Here is a 14,249-nt window from a genome sequence, read left to right on the forward strand (position 1 = left end):
AGCAGGCATGCACTACAAGAGCTATTGGGAAAAGCTCTTAATGTAGAAGAAAAGTTATAAGGTAAAAATATCAATGTCTTCAATGGAATGAAGAACACAAATATGTGAATAAATATAAAACGCTTTTTCTTCTCCATTCTTAATCTCAAAGCTAATTGATTGGTAGAGCAAAATTAGAAACAGTGCATGGTGGGGTTTATAACATGTAAGATTAAGATGTGTGACCTCAGTATACAAAGGAGAAAATAAGAGAAATGGAAACATACTGCCTAAGGATCTCAGTCTGCACATGAAATAGTATGTATGACATTATATAAAGTTAGAATGTGATGCTTTAAAGATCTATATTTTATTTTATTTATTTATTTTTTTTATTTATGATAGTCACAGAGAGAGAGAGAGAGGCAGAGACATAGGCAGAGGGAGAAGCAGGCTCCATGCACCGGGAGCCTGACGTGGGATTCGATCCTGGGTCTCCAGGATCGCGCCCTGGGCCAAAGGCAGGCGCCAAACCGCTGCGCCACCCAGGGATCCCAAAGATCTATATTTTAAATCCTAGGTCAGTGGCTCTTAAATTTTTGCTCCCAGAATCCTTTTATAATTTTTTTTTATTTCAAGTTTTTATTTAAATTTCAGTTAGGTAACATATATGATAAAATTGGTTTCTGGTGTAGAATTTGATAGTTCAACATAAAATTTCAAGACAAAAGAACATACAACTATATATTCTATTAACCATTATACCAAAGGCATCATCAAACATTGTGCAGAAAATTTCATGGTGCACTTACAAAAGAATGAATATGAAAAAGGCAAATAAGGTCTTAGCATCATTATGAAGCCCACAAAACCACAATTGGAGAATCCCTACTCTACAATAAACATACATACACACATCTCCCCCACACACATGCCTCACAGAACTATAGCTAATAAACAAATATGGAGATAAAATGGAATCATAAAAAATACATAATTAATCCAAAGAAAGTGGAAACTGATAGGCAAAGAAAAAAATAGTAAGATGCTAGATTTAAGCTTAACCATATTGATAACTGTTTTAAATGCAAATGGTCTAAACAATCCTATTAAAAGGGAGAGATTACCAAATTGCATAACATAAAAGCAAAGCCTAGCTCTATCCTGTCTATAAGAAATCTGCTTTAAACATAAAGAAACAGAGTACAAGCCAAACCATGGAGAAACATAATGTGCAAACATGAATTGAAGACGGCTGATGTGGCTGTAATAAAGTTGCATCAAGTAGTCTTCAGGATGTAACCAGGGATAAAGAGAGCTGTATATCATAATATTAAATATTTAAATTAATCAAGAAGACATGAGCCTAAATATATATGCACACAATAACATAGTTTCAAAATACATAAAACAAAAATTGATACAACTGAAAGAAACAGGTGAAATCCACAATTACAACTGGAGATTTCAAGAAAAAAAAATGAGTCATTATAGTAAAATAGCAACCATAAATAAACATTTTTAGGTTTGAATCACTCAGTTGAGATCTTAATTTTTGCTCAACAATATGCATTTTAAGCTATATTTTGATAACTGGATGCTGGCTGGCAACTATTTCTTTATTGGCCACAATCTATTCTTGAATCAAGGGAGGAAGGATCCCAGTGCAATCTACCTTCCTTACAGCACACCTGGAACGTCATATTTAAGCAGTTTCTGAAGGTGGGAAACCAGGAGGAGGAGAGATACTGAGACTACATAAAGTAAAGAATTTAAAGAAATGGTGCTTTTAACTATCAAGACTATAAGATATTGGCAACCCAAGGCAAGTCTTCACAGACCTGGAAGTTCCATGCGGGAAAAGGACCTGATTTGTTTTGGGGCTTTATAATTTAAATTCTAAATTCTGTAACTTCGAGACCCCTGGGTGGCTCAGTGGTTGAGCCCAGGGCATGGTCCCGGGGTCCTGGGATCAAGTCCAACATCAGGCTTCCCCGCAGGGAGTCTGCTTCTCCCTCTGCCTGTGTCTCTGCCTCTGTCTCTGTGTCTCTCATGAATAAATAAATAAAATCCCCAAAAATAATAATAAATTCTGTAACTTCTACAGAAGAGCAAATTGATTATTATCATAAAATATTTTATTTAATAATTTTGGCTTAACTGAAAAACACAAATGACTGGTTTGTGAGGCAGGGAGGTTCCTGTTATTGGAATATATAAGCAATACTGTAACATCATTGTATCAGTCAGAGGTGCCCAACTGGGGGTTTCTGCGTTGGGAAGGTGAATTGGATATCTTTAAATTCGCATGAAGCCCTAAAATTGAACAAACTTCTTCCCTGATGTTTAGCATAGCGATGACTGGCCAATTCAACCTGAACCATACCTACCTTCCTCTACCATTTTATTTCCCCTCTGCGTTATCATTTGGATGCGTGGCTCATGGCTGGCAATGTTATCCTGGATGACTTGGTGTCTGTTCAGAAGCTTCTTGGAAACAATCAGGTCCTTGCCTACAGAAAAAGACAATTTCAAGGGCTGGTGTTGTTCTATTGTATGGAATAAGAAGAGGCTGTTCTACTTCTTTACAACTCATGGAGCTACACGTTTTTCCCTTTGAGGCTGTAATCACTGAGTGGGCTTCCTGAAATTCATACCACTTTGTCCAAATAACTCTGCCCAGCATTATTCTTTCCCTTGCCTCTTTGTACTAGGAAAATTCAACTCACTATTTTACAAAAGATAATAAGTCACTGTATAGATAGAAAGGCAAGTAACTCTTCAGCTAAAATTCCAATGCCATGCAATCCATCTTCTTTCAGAATTTTACATTATGGTGTAAAAAGCAGGATCTTTTACTTGCTGATTCCTATGGGTGGCAGAAAGTTATTAAATCCTCTAAGCTAGGTTTTTTTCGCTGTGAAAATGGCATGCTATGTGTTTTGAAGTTTTCTTTGTGAAGATTAGAAATAACTTATAAATCATGCCTCCCTTGCTGCTCACACTAACAAGCACTGGCTAAATGCTGTGCATTGTTAATTTCCTCCACCCTCAAAGCCCCCCAGTTCCAGATGTCACCTTCATCCTCTCTATCTCCCATCCCTTCAAAATTGCCTTCCCTATGCTTCCGACTAAATGACTTTCCGGGAACTCTCCATGCCCATCCACCCTTCAAGGAGGTCTTTTCTCTTCTAGAAGTTTTCCCAGACTGGCCTCTCCACTGCCACCGTCATCAGCTCCTCATAGATGTCTCCAGTACACGTGTACTGAGTTTGCATTCCACTTGTGTCCTGGCACTAGTAGTGATGAACTGACGGCTCCCAAAGGAAAGGAAAGTATGGACTTTCACTGCCGTCCCTTCCCTTTTCTCCTTGTAGTAGCTGAGATCTTTGTAAATGGGAGGTGCTGACACTACAAACACAGTCACTTGGTACCTCCAGGACCAGCCATGACTGCTCAGTCAAGAGCCTTGGCAGGAGCATAAGTTAGAGCAAGGAGCAAAAAGCTGGCCACTCCAGCTTTCCCCGAGGTCTTCCATTCATGGCACTGTTCATGCCTTATTTTGGGGGATAAAGTTTTCAGTATGAATCTAAAAAAAATTATCTTCTATGGAAGACAGGAAAATTGTTCCTGAGTGTGAGAGGGAAGAGCGGGAGTAAACGCTCCAGGCCCCCACTAGCATGTCCCAGATTGTCCCAGATCTCTCCAACAGCCTGCAGCCCCTGGTCTTCCGTGTCTCAGCCCGCTCATGCTCAGGGACTAACCAAGGTAGGTGGAAGCCACTGAAGGCTCAGTCTCTTGGATCCAGGCTTCCTCATCCTCTGTGTCCCTGCAGATCTGATGCAGGTGGAGAAAATCAACGAGCTTCTTTTTCCGGATGCCCATTGGCTCCTTCAGAGCTTCAAACCGGGACACCAAGGACTCTTGCCTTGCTTTTATGTCCCCAGCATCAGGATGGTCTCTTTCTTCAAAATATGCTGCCAGGTCTCTGAGGATGTCCATCTGATCCTGAGGGAGAGGCAGAGTAGGGGTCAGGAGGTGCTGTCATTCTAGTAGGAAGGGGGAGGGTGGCTTCCGCATGCCACAGGTACTGTGTGACAACTTCTAATCACAACCGTGAGACAGTGGCAGGGGATGCCGAAGTCAGGACTAAGAGCTATTTATGGGAAAGTGATTCTTAAACCTCATTTCAGAAAGAATATATAGAGAGGGTGCCAAGGAAATTAGGGAAACCACAGAGCCTTGGAGTGTTAACCATGGCCCCAAGGGAAACAGAAGGAGCCTTTCTGTCTCCTTCCCTACCCCACACCCGCCCTCCTCCCTCGCACAGGAGCTGCAGGTATAGCTAACACTGAAACTCCCCAGGCTAAAAAAGTCTGTGGCATCCCGGGAACAATGCCCCAGAGATGAAATGTGGTGCTTCAAAAAGGAATCTCACTGTTTTGTTACCTTATTTCAACCTCCATCAAGCCACCCTTGGAGCTATCTAAGACTGAGTTTGTTTCGTGTTTTCTGTGTCCTGTATATTATTTGCCTTTCCCATTTAACAGAGGAGCAGACATCCTAAAAGTGTATTTTAACAAGACAGACCAGTAGGACTTTCTAGGGAACAGCTGTTTCCTAAAACAGAGGGATCAAGCTAGGACCCCTCCAATAAGAAAGTGAGTCAACTAGACATGAGTTCTCCAGAAAATCCCCCAGGGTCCACACTCTAACAACTCACTGGATAAATTCAAGTGACAGTCTGGTGGGATGTCAGAGGAATAACCCTGACACTAGGAGCCTACCCATCCACATCCTAGTCCTCACCCTGATGCCCCTGATGCCAATTTTTTTCTGTCACCTTGTGGAAATCACTTCAATGCTACGTCCTTCAATGTTCTGAACTAAAAAAGCAGTAGGATTAAAGATTATTTTCAAGCTTTGAATCGTGGAGTGCCAGAACAGGAAGAGGTAATGCTGACCATTGTACAGAGGAGCATATGGAGATGTGAGAAGGTGAAAAGATGCACCAAAGATCGCATAACCAGCGAGCGATGAGCTGGACTACGAGGCCCAAGTTTCTGCAGTGGGGGTGTGATGCCATAAAGAGGAGAGCCCACGAAGTCCCACCAGCCTCGGGGTCCCAACAGAGATGACAGCCCCCGGAAAATGGTTACACTAGACAAGATTTAGAAAGGGGCAGCTGACCAACTACAATGCTGGAATTTTACCTCTGGCTTCTTGCTCTTTCTCTTTTGAGAGTGACTTACTACCTGTGTGCTCAGCGCATGCATGGCCGTTCTGGCCTGTGCTGGCCAAGATCTGGCAACGGACCTGATGACTGCCCACAGCGGACTCCAGGAAGCCGTGTTTCCTGAGTAGGTTCTGCACGTCTGCCAGGCTTTTCCCGTAGTCCTCGGCGGCGGCCTGCTGCTCTGCCTCCCGCAGCCAGTGCTCCAGGTCTTCTGCAGTATTCTTGAATTGCAGCTCCTGGTTGGCTTCATACAGCTGGGTCCCTGGAATGAGGCATTACGTCTGAGACAGGGACCATGACTCTTCCCCCATCACATAGTCATGTACCTTCCATCGAGCTTGAGGAGAAATATAATACTTTGATAATCTATTTAGAAAAAAAACATATCCATCCCTCATGTGATTATGCAAAAAAATCACCTTAAATTTGTAGAATCTGGATGGTAATTGTTTTAAAATTTAGTAGCATTCATTCTCAAAACAAAGATAAACAATCAGTTTATTCCGCGGTGGGGAGGTACAATCTTGTTGTATCAGGTCCTAACCATCTTGAATATTTTTGTACATCATGTGTTACTCTTTATTGAGACCTCCTTTTCAAAGGGATTTTAACCCAAACTCTGTATTTCCCAAGAGAAGTATAAAATTGGAGGACACCTGGGTGGCTCTCCAGTTGAGCACCTGCCTTCCTTCGGCCCAGGGCATGATCCTGAGGTCCCGGGATGGAGTCCCGCATTGGGTTCCGTGCAGGGAGCCTGCTTCTCCCTCTGCCTGTGTCTCTGCCTCTTTCTCTCTCTCTCTCATGAATAAATAAATAAAATCTTTGTGGAAAAAAAGAAGTATAAAATTGGGACTGCTTCTGTTTGAAGGTTTGAACTGTCTTTTTATAAATGTCTTTCTCAGAACATTGCCAGCCCTTCATGATGCCTGTCCTTCATCATGAGCCATGCCTCACAATTTTCTCTTCCAGAAAATGTCTTGATTATCCACAGCATTCTCAGCTAAATTCTTTATTCTTTGACCTTACAACAATTATTTGCATTATTTCTGTGAAGCAATTACTAATTTCTCTTGATGGTGAGGAATAGTAGTAACATCTTATTGCTACTACAGGTTGGATTTTTTTCCCAAACCAAATATTACATTAGGATGATATCTAAAAGAACCAACATGGTATATCTCTTCTATAACCAGGGCAGAGTCATGTCCATAGATGGAGTCTGTGTCTAACAAGCAGAATATTGACAGGAAAACCTCATTATTTGTTAGTCACAACTGCATGAATTTTTGAGAGAGGTGAGGTTAAATGTAAGAAATTATTCAAGCAGATGTGTGGGGTTTTTTTTTTTTTTTAAAGACCTTACAACAGAGCCTGAACACTTTCAGTTGGTGAAAAATGCAAGTCATCAAGCCCCATTTATAAGAGTAAAATATTATAGGAACATCACATGTGGTACTGGCAACCTTTTAATGTCAACTTTAATAACCTGGGTCATAATATCTTATCTATAGAACCCAAGATGTAGAACCTAATTTAAGGACACTAGTTTCAGGTGTGTAGCCAATACTGGATTCATGGCTTAAGAATATTTATTCAGGAGAAAGAAAAAAATTGGCAGGAGCAAAGTGAAGTAAACAGAAGTAATTTCACTTGAGCATACATGCATGAAGAAAACATAAAATTGTACGTATGTAATGTGTTAAATTTAGATTGGGTTATAAAAACTTCTTGGTCGACACAAGAAGAAATGAGTGGCATCCCTTCTCATGGCAGTCACCAAGCAAATTCAAAGCAATAGAGATTAAGATGGTAGGTTCCAGGATTTAGGAGGTAATTTTTTTACCAAAACCTGTGCTTCTCACCTTTCTGCTCTGTAACTTCCAGCAACTCCTTCCAGAGGCCAACAACTTCACTTACACGAACCTTCACCTTGTCCGAGGCGTAGTGATCAGCCTCGATCATCTCCTGGCCAGTTTTCTCTAGTGTATCAAGCAGGCGTTGATTTTCTTCCAGTTCCATTTTAAATTCTTTTTGCTTTTGAATCTGGCTCTTCAAGTTCTGTATATCCTAAATTCAAAAACAAAGGAAACTATTATCTGAAGAATGAGGAGCAGAAATTTTGAGGATAGGGGTTACCTTTCACTATAAACACAACTACATGAAGGAGAGGAAAGAAGGGAATTGTCATAGTCCAAGTACTGAGCCAGATTATGTGAGCAAACTCATGTGGCCAATCCCTCCTTCTAGCCACATGGCACACATGGCTAATCATGCGTGCATTTCTACAGAGCCTAGATATCTCCTGAAGATCATTTTATATACGGCACCCCATGCAAATTTTAACCATCAATCAGAATTATCAACAATAACTAAACTATGGACAGAACCCAAATGTCCATTGACTGATAGATACATATGTATATGGGTTCTGTCCATAGTTTAGTTATTGTTGATAATATATTATATATATTAATTATATTATATATTATATATTAATTATATTATATTGTTGATTATATATTATCAATATTATTGATATTATTAATATATATTATATATTATATATATATATATTTTTGCAATGACATGGATGGATCTAGAGTATATCATACTAAGAGAAATAAGTCAGCCAGAGAAAGACATATACCATAAGACTTCACCCAAATGTGGAATTTAAGAAACAAAACAGATGAACAAGAGCTGTGATGAAAGATGACAAATTTTCCCATTTCCATCCTCATGCATTAGCCATCCATCCATTTGCCTCATTTGGAGAAGAACTGTTTACTCTCTATACCCTGGAACCACACCTCCTCCAGAGAACACAAGCTTATTATTTCCAAGTTTCACAAAGTGAAAGGTACAGATAAGATGTTCATAGTTCTATAAAGATATAGAAATAAAAGGATTGAGGTATACATTTGAAATGGAATTATGTTTAGAAAAGTAAATATTGGGAATAGGTATTGGCCTAGAAATAAGGAGACTAATTCTAGCCTTGATTGTAAATGTGAAAGTTTATAAGTACATACATTTGTGTCTAATAGTTTATATTGAATGACACTTATGAGTAAAAGCTATATCTTTTACACAACTCCAAGGTAGAGAAATCTATAGCTCAGAAATAAGTCAAGAATTTCCCCAAATCACATAAACTGAGACAGAACAGGGAAGGAATTCAAGTCCAGGATCACCTTCTCCAGAATTCATGCTTCTAATGCTTATGTTAAAATGCTTTCTAAATAACTGGATAACTTTGGGCAAGTCACTTTCCAATTCAAATCCTTTGTTTCCTCATCAATAAAAATAAGGAGTTGTTCCACTTTAACTACAAAACTGTGTAACTCTACATTATGCCCAACCTTGAGGTTACCTTTGGGCTCTTGGTGGCTTTTAGCAAATTTGAGTGTACATGATGATCAAACACAATGTTTTTGTACTATAAGGGTGCAGAAGGGAGCAGCAGAGGTGGCCAAGGGACAAAAAGCAGCGAAATAAGGAGCAATCCCTCCCTACCCCCATTCTGTTACAGAACATTAGAAGTTGTGCTGGAGCAAGCAAAGAAGTGAGAGGCAGGAAGACACAGGAAATCCAGAAACCAGGGTCTTGGTTGGCTTTTAATGAAATATCTTGCCTTGAGGGGCTTACGGCCCTTCTCTGTAAAGGAGGCTCATCTGCTGACCTCTGGCGTCCTTTCAGCTCTAAAACTCCAGTCCCATGAAGCTAAGTCCTGATGAGTACGCCCAGGGTCTGAAAACCTTGCTTACCTTATAATCTTCATCATCTGCCAACTTTTTTTTCTTGGTGATCCAATTCTTTAGGTAATCTGAGTCCTCATACAGTTTCTGCAGAAGCCTTGAATCCTCTAGGAGTTTGCGCCGGGTGGCAGCCTTCATACGCAGGGCATCCCGTCGGGCCAAGAGCTGAAAAACCCATGATAACACCCATGGTCAGCAAAGCTAAATATGGACACATGAGATTCACTGCCCAGCTTGGTCCCTGGGGCCCCAACACTCCTCGGGCCCCAGGCCACAGACAGGCAGGCAGACATATCTGGGGCTTCTGACATACTTTATCTCGAAGAGCAGCAATGTTCTCCAAGTCATAATGGCCACCATCAATCAGCTTCTTTGCGTTATTGTCTAAGATCTGAAAAACAAAAACAATAAAAACCAAAGTGGCTTTTCCTCAGTGACCCCGAGTAAGTAGTCACCGTTTGGCTAGTAGCTGTTTAAAGAGGAAATGTGGTAATATGGGAAGAGAACAACTTTCAGGATCAGAGATCTAGGTCCTAGTTCTGATTTCTATTACAAATTCTCTCTTAAAATGTGTATTTGATAAATTAATTAACCTCTTTTATGTCACAATATTTTTAATATCTAGATTATAGTAAATGAATTTTGATGTCACTTGAAGGTGATATTTGATCTATTCTTAATCTTTTAAGATTGTATTTATTTATTTGTTGATAGATAGATGATTGATAGATGATAGATGATAGATAGGTAGGTAGATAGATAGATAGATAGATGATAGAATATGTATGAGTAGGGAAAGGGGCAGAGGAGGAGAGAGAGGGAAAGAATCCCAAGCAGACTCCATACTAAGCGTGGAGCCCAACTTGGGTCTTGATCTCATGACCAGGAAATCATGACCTGAGCCAAAACTGAGTCAAAGACTTAACCAACTGAGACACCCATGTACTCTTATTCTTGAATTTTCAAGAGGAAGCACATTGGATATGGTTATATCCAGTGGCAAGCCCCTTTCTCTCTTTCTCCCTTTCCCTCCCTCCTCCTTCTCTCTCTTGACCTGTCATACGTATTTATATGTACATCTCTGGCCTCATAGGAATAAGGGTCAGAAATTTTTTTCATATTCATTCATGAGCTCCTCAAATTGTTAGAATTTAGAGTGATTGGGGATAGGAAAATAATCTAAAATTAATGATAGCATTTTATAAGCAATAACTTATCTTGTACAATGAAATCTTTTACCATTGAAAATAAACAGAGCAAACATATGGATGGATAAGGGACCATATTAATCACCATACTGACTATAGATTAACATAACTTGGAATTTTATTGTCATGGTGTGGCTGCTGCCAGTGGTGGTAGTATATGTGCATGTGCGTGAATTAAAAGCCAACATCAGCCAAGGGTACAGCCAAAGATATACAGTACATTGGACCAATAAAATCCTCCCACGCTTGTCTGAGCCCTGCTTCTACATTGACCAGTTTCTAGGACATTGTAACGAAGGGTTCACAGGAAAACTGTGGTCTCAGTAGATGAGAAATGCAAAGCTGAAGATATATAGGAAAAGAATAGATGTCGCTTAGACATCTAGATTTTACTAAAGAAAACTAAATGGAGACATTACTGGAGAGGAAAAAAAACTAAAAAATGTAAACAATACATTTCAAATTTCCAAGTAATAATTCTGTATCAGATATGGATCCAATAATATCTATTTACACTAGAAAAAACAAAACAATCATGCACTTTGTCAGAAAATGTAAATGGCTAAAAAAGAATCTTTAAAAACTTTCTAAGTATGCTTTGTAGAGTAAGAAATGTGATCACAAAAATGGGTATAATTCTTTTTCTGGGTGTTTCCTCTTTTAAGAAGAACCCTCATGTTACGTGTGACCCTCATATTGTATGAGGTGGCCGTAGAGCCAGCACCAGGGCCCACTGCTTACTATGATCTTCTCCTCCTGGGCGGTGAAGGCCTCCTCAAAGTCATCATGCTTCTGAAGAAGGGCTTCCACGCTGCCTAGGGAGTTCCCCAAGTCCTCGTTCTCCAAGAAGGCCTATAGAAGGTAGAGAGATACATCTCAGCTCTTCATCATTGGTGAGAAACACTGCTTTTGGAACATCTGTGAGACAAAGACTTAGGATGGTGAGGAGATGGTAGAAGAGCAAGGTGGGATTAGCACGTGGTGGGATGGTGGGTAGGGACCAACCTCGAGCAGCAGGAACTTCAGACTCCTCCCCAGTCCTCCCACACAACTTCACCATCTTTGTCTCTGGTTCTGTCCATGTAGAATTGTCCTCACTAATCCAAGCACCATTACAATCTCCCAATGCTGCCTCAAGAGGACCACTCACCTCCTCCAGGAAATTTCTGGTTAACTTGGCCTGACTTGTCACAACTTTCTATTCCTGACCCCTTAGAATTTTGATATTCATTCAGCCCTATGTTCAGTTGAAGTTAACGCCTCTCTGCTGTGTATTTAGGTATTGTTTTAGGCATCTGTTCACGAGGGAATTGTAATAGCCTCTTGTCCTTGTAGGTCACCCTCCACTTCCTAGGACAATCTCCAGCCTACAGAAGTGGTTGTGATGGTGCTGATGGTAGTCATGTGATAAATAAGGGGTGGGAGAAATGGCTTCTGGACACTTGCTGAGCCCCTCCTTTTACCTCTTGTCTGCTCATCCAGCTGTCCACTTGCTCACTGTCACGATAGAAGAGGTGCAAGAGCATGCACTGCACATACTGATGCTGTCGCTGGTTCCACAGTCCCAGCAGGGCAGCCCAGTCACTGGCAAGTGTTGTCATCTTTGGAAAGGAAGAGAAAATGTGAGTCTCTAATAAATGCAAGGGCTTTAGAAGGATGCACAAAAGGCTCTTCTCCAATGACTTCAATGTGTGAGTAACTATAGCAGGGCAAAATGAGATAAATGCATTGCAGAGGTATAACAACATACTTAATGTATAAATGAGGAAGAAAAGATGAATTCTAATTGGAAGAAGCAGGGAGTAGAAGTGTGGGAAGTATTGTACCAAACAGAGGTTTAAAGGATGAGGTTTAAAGGAGATCAGGGGGATCCCTGGGTGGCACAGTGGTTTGGCACCTGCCTTTGGCCCAGGGCGCGATCCTGGAGACCCGGGATCGAATCCCACATCGGGCTCCCGGTGCATGGAGCCTGCTTCTCCCTCTGCCTGTGTCTCTGCCTCTCTCTCTCTCTCTGTGACTATCATAAATAAATGAAAATTTAAAAAAAAAATTTAAAAATTAAAAAAAAAATTTAAAGGAGATCAGGATTGCAGGACATACCAGGAGCGCACCATTACTCCAAGGACTTATTAGATTAGAGGGCTCCAGAGAAAAGTGCAGTGTCTAAAAAAGGTGGATACTTGATGAAGTTGAACTTTATAGAGCACTTAAATGATTAGACTGAGAGGTTCACATTCTCTTCTGAAAGTAAATAAGAACTACCAAGGAAAGAGAAAGGCCACATTCTCAAACCCGTAAGAGCCTTTGTTCCTGCCCACACATCTGCCTGAGAAATTCCAATTTATTAGCACCACTGTTGTGTTAACTCCATCAAAAAGGCAGCACAGATTCTCAGAATCCCAGGATAACCGGTATGTTTGCAAGGATGTAGGTTTCCTTTGGCAGAAAATTGTTAAAAATTAAAATCCATGCTTGAGTTTTTCCATAGAGTTTTGGGTGAATTCAAAATATGGCCATCTCAACCTCATCCATCTGCCAGCACTAGAGGCTGTGCTTGAAATCTAATGAAATGCAAAGAGCCTACAAATCCTATTTTAATGATCATCCCAAGGATTTCCTGTGACCCTGTGACTGAAACAAAATCTCTCAGGGGTCAGGGGTCGAGGCGAGTCCTTGTGATTAGGGAGATTAAGAGGATGGCAAACCTGATTGTTCAATCAGTGGGATTCTGACTATTTAAAGCTTTCCTGCTATTTAATGTAGATCTGAGAAACACAGATACAGGAAAATCAGTGTGATTTGAGGTTTCATAGAGGAGAGAGGAAAGCAAGGCATGTGCCAGGCATCTTAGGGAATCCAAAGATGAATAGGTGCAGTCTTCAAAGAATTCACAGTCCAGAGGTGAACATAGAAAAGTGATAAAGCAGAGCATCTATGGCAAGGCAAGGTGGTATGGAGATTTCAAATTAGGAAAAGGCAAATTGATGAAATAATGTGAGTTCAGGAAATAGGGGATCAGAGGTGAGGAAGCACACATCACATCCTGAGAATTGCAGATAACTCAACTTAGCTAAGGCAATATGTGAAAGAAGCAGTGTGAAATTTGGGTCAATATTAAGACATTGATATGACTTCTCTTCCTATTCAGAGATGATCATATTCTGATGGGATTAAGTGGGGCTAAATATGTATCAACATTTCACACACTGTTAAACTGGATTACCTTTTCCTGAACTTCATCAGCAGCATCATGACTGGCGTCCAGCAGTTCCTGACCAGTCTCATTAGCATATTGAAATCGGTCATCGTAAGAGTCAATCTCGTGCTATGGCCACAAGGCAAAAATGTCTTAAAATGCAGCAAGAAACTCTCTGGCACTCTTGGCCCCCCCCTCTTCCTCCCACGGGGCGGAGGGCGGTGGAAGTAGGGTCTCTTGCCTACTTTGTGCTGCCGGTGCCTGTCCAGCAGGGCCTCCCCACCAGCCACATCTTTGGGCAGCTCATCAGCATTGATCAGGTCTGTCTTCTCCTTCATCCAGCCTGAGAGCTCCTCATAGTCAGATAAGAACCTCTGGTACCTTCAGGGAAGGGAAGAAGGGAAGGGAATCCCAGGAGAAACCAGGTATAAGTGGACTTTGAGCCAAGACTCCGGGTTGGGTTGAGCTGAGACGCGCAATGTACTCCTCATCCTAATTCTACCCCTTCCATTCCCCTGATGTGCTTCAGGTCCTTTAGTGAAGCAGATTGTCCTTCCCTCGGGGCTGCTGACTCCTGGGATGACTGTGCCATCCTGCGGTGAGGTATGTGGGCATTGCTTTGCCAACATCACAAGGTCTCATCTACCTCACAGGCACTTGAAGTGCAGCAAAGTACTCCCAAGGAGGCCACTAAATAAGACATGGCATATAAATAACAGGAAACACCTGGTAGGAAAAGGGATCTTTCAGGTTAGGAATTCAGGTTTGGAGCCTCTGTGCACCCTAGCTCACCCTTAACCCTATTAATAAAACTGAAACCACTAAAACCATTACCTATTCAAATAATTAAATGCTTGCCAGTTAATTTGGAA

General features: G+C 41.1%; 1 protein-coding gene across 1 annotated transcript in view; it reads right to left on the reverse strand.

Moving 5' to 3' along the window:
• The window catches only part of SPTA1 (spectrin alpha, erythrocytic 1), a 67,160-nt gene that overhangs the window by 41,842 nt on the left and 11,069 nt on the right, over window positions 1–14,249 (reverse strand). The window contains exons 9-18 of the mRNA XM_072814439.1: window positions 13,623–13,758; window positions 13,405–13,506; window positions 11,645–11,782; window positions 10,923–11,033; window positions 9,287–9,364; window positions 8,983–9,138; window positions 7,078–7,282; window positions 5,296–5,477; window positions 3,744–3,987; window positions 2,370–2,492 (exon numbers count right to left, since the gene is read on the reverse strand). Coding sequence (XP_072670540.1) covers window positions 2,370–2,492; window positions 3,744–3,987; window positions 5,296–5,477; window positions 7,078–7,282; window positions 8,983–9,138; window positions 9,287–9,364; window positions 10,923–11,033; window positions 11,645–11,782; window positions 13,405–13,506; window positions 13,623–13,758 — 1,475 coding nt within the window. The remainder of the gene's footprint in view (window positions 1–2,369; window positions 2,493–3,743; window positions 3,988–5,295; window positions 5,478–7,077; window positions 7,283–8,982; window positions 9,139–9,286; window positions 9,365–10,922; window positions 11,034–11,644; window positions 11,783–13,404; window positions 13,507–13,622; window positions 13,759–14,249) is intronic.

The sequence above is a fragment of the Canis lupus genome, chromosome 38 (genome assembly GCF_048164855.1).
Source record: "Canis lupus baileyi chromosome 38, mCanLup2.hap1, whole genome shotgun sequence".
NCBI lineage: Eukaryota > Metazoa > Chordata > Mammalia > Carnivora > Canidae > Canis > Canis lupus.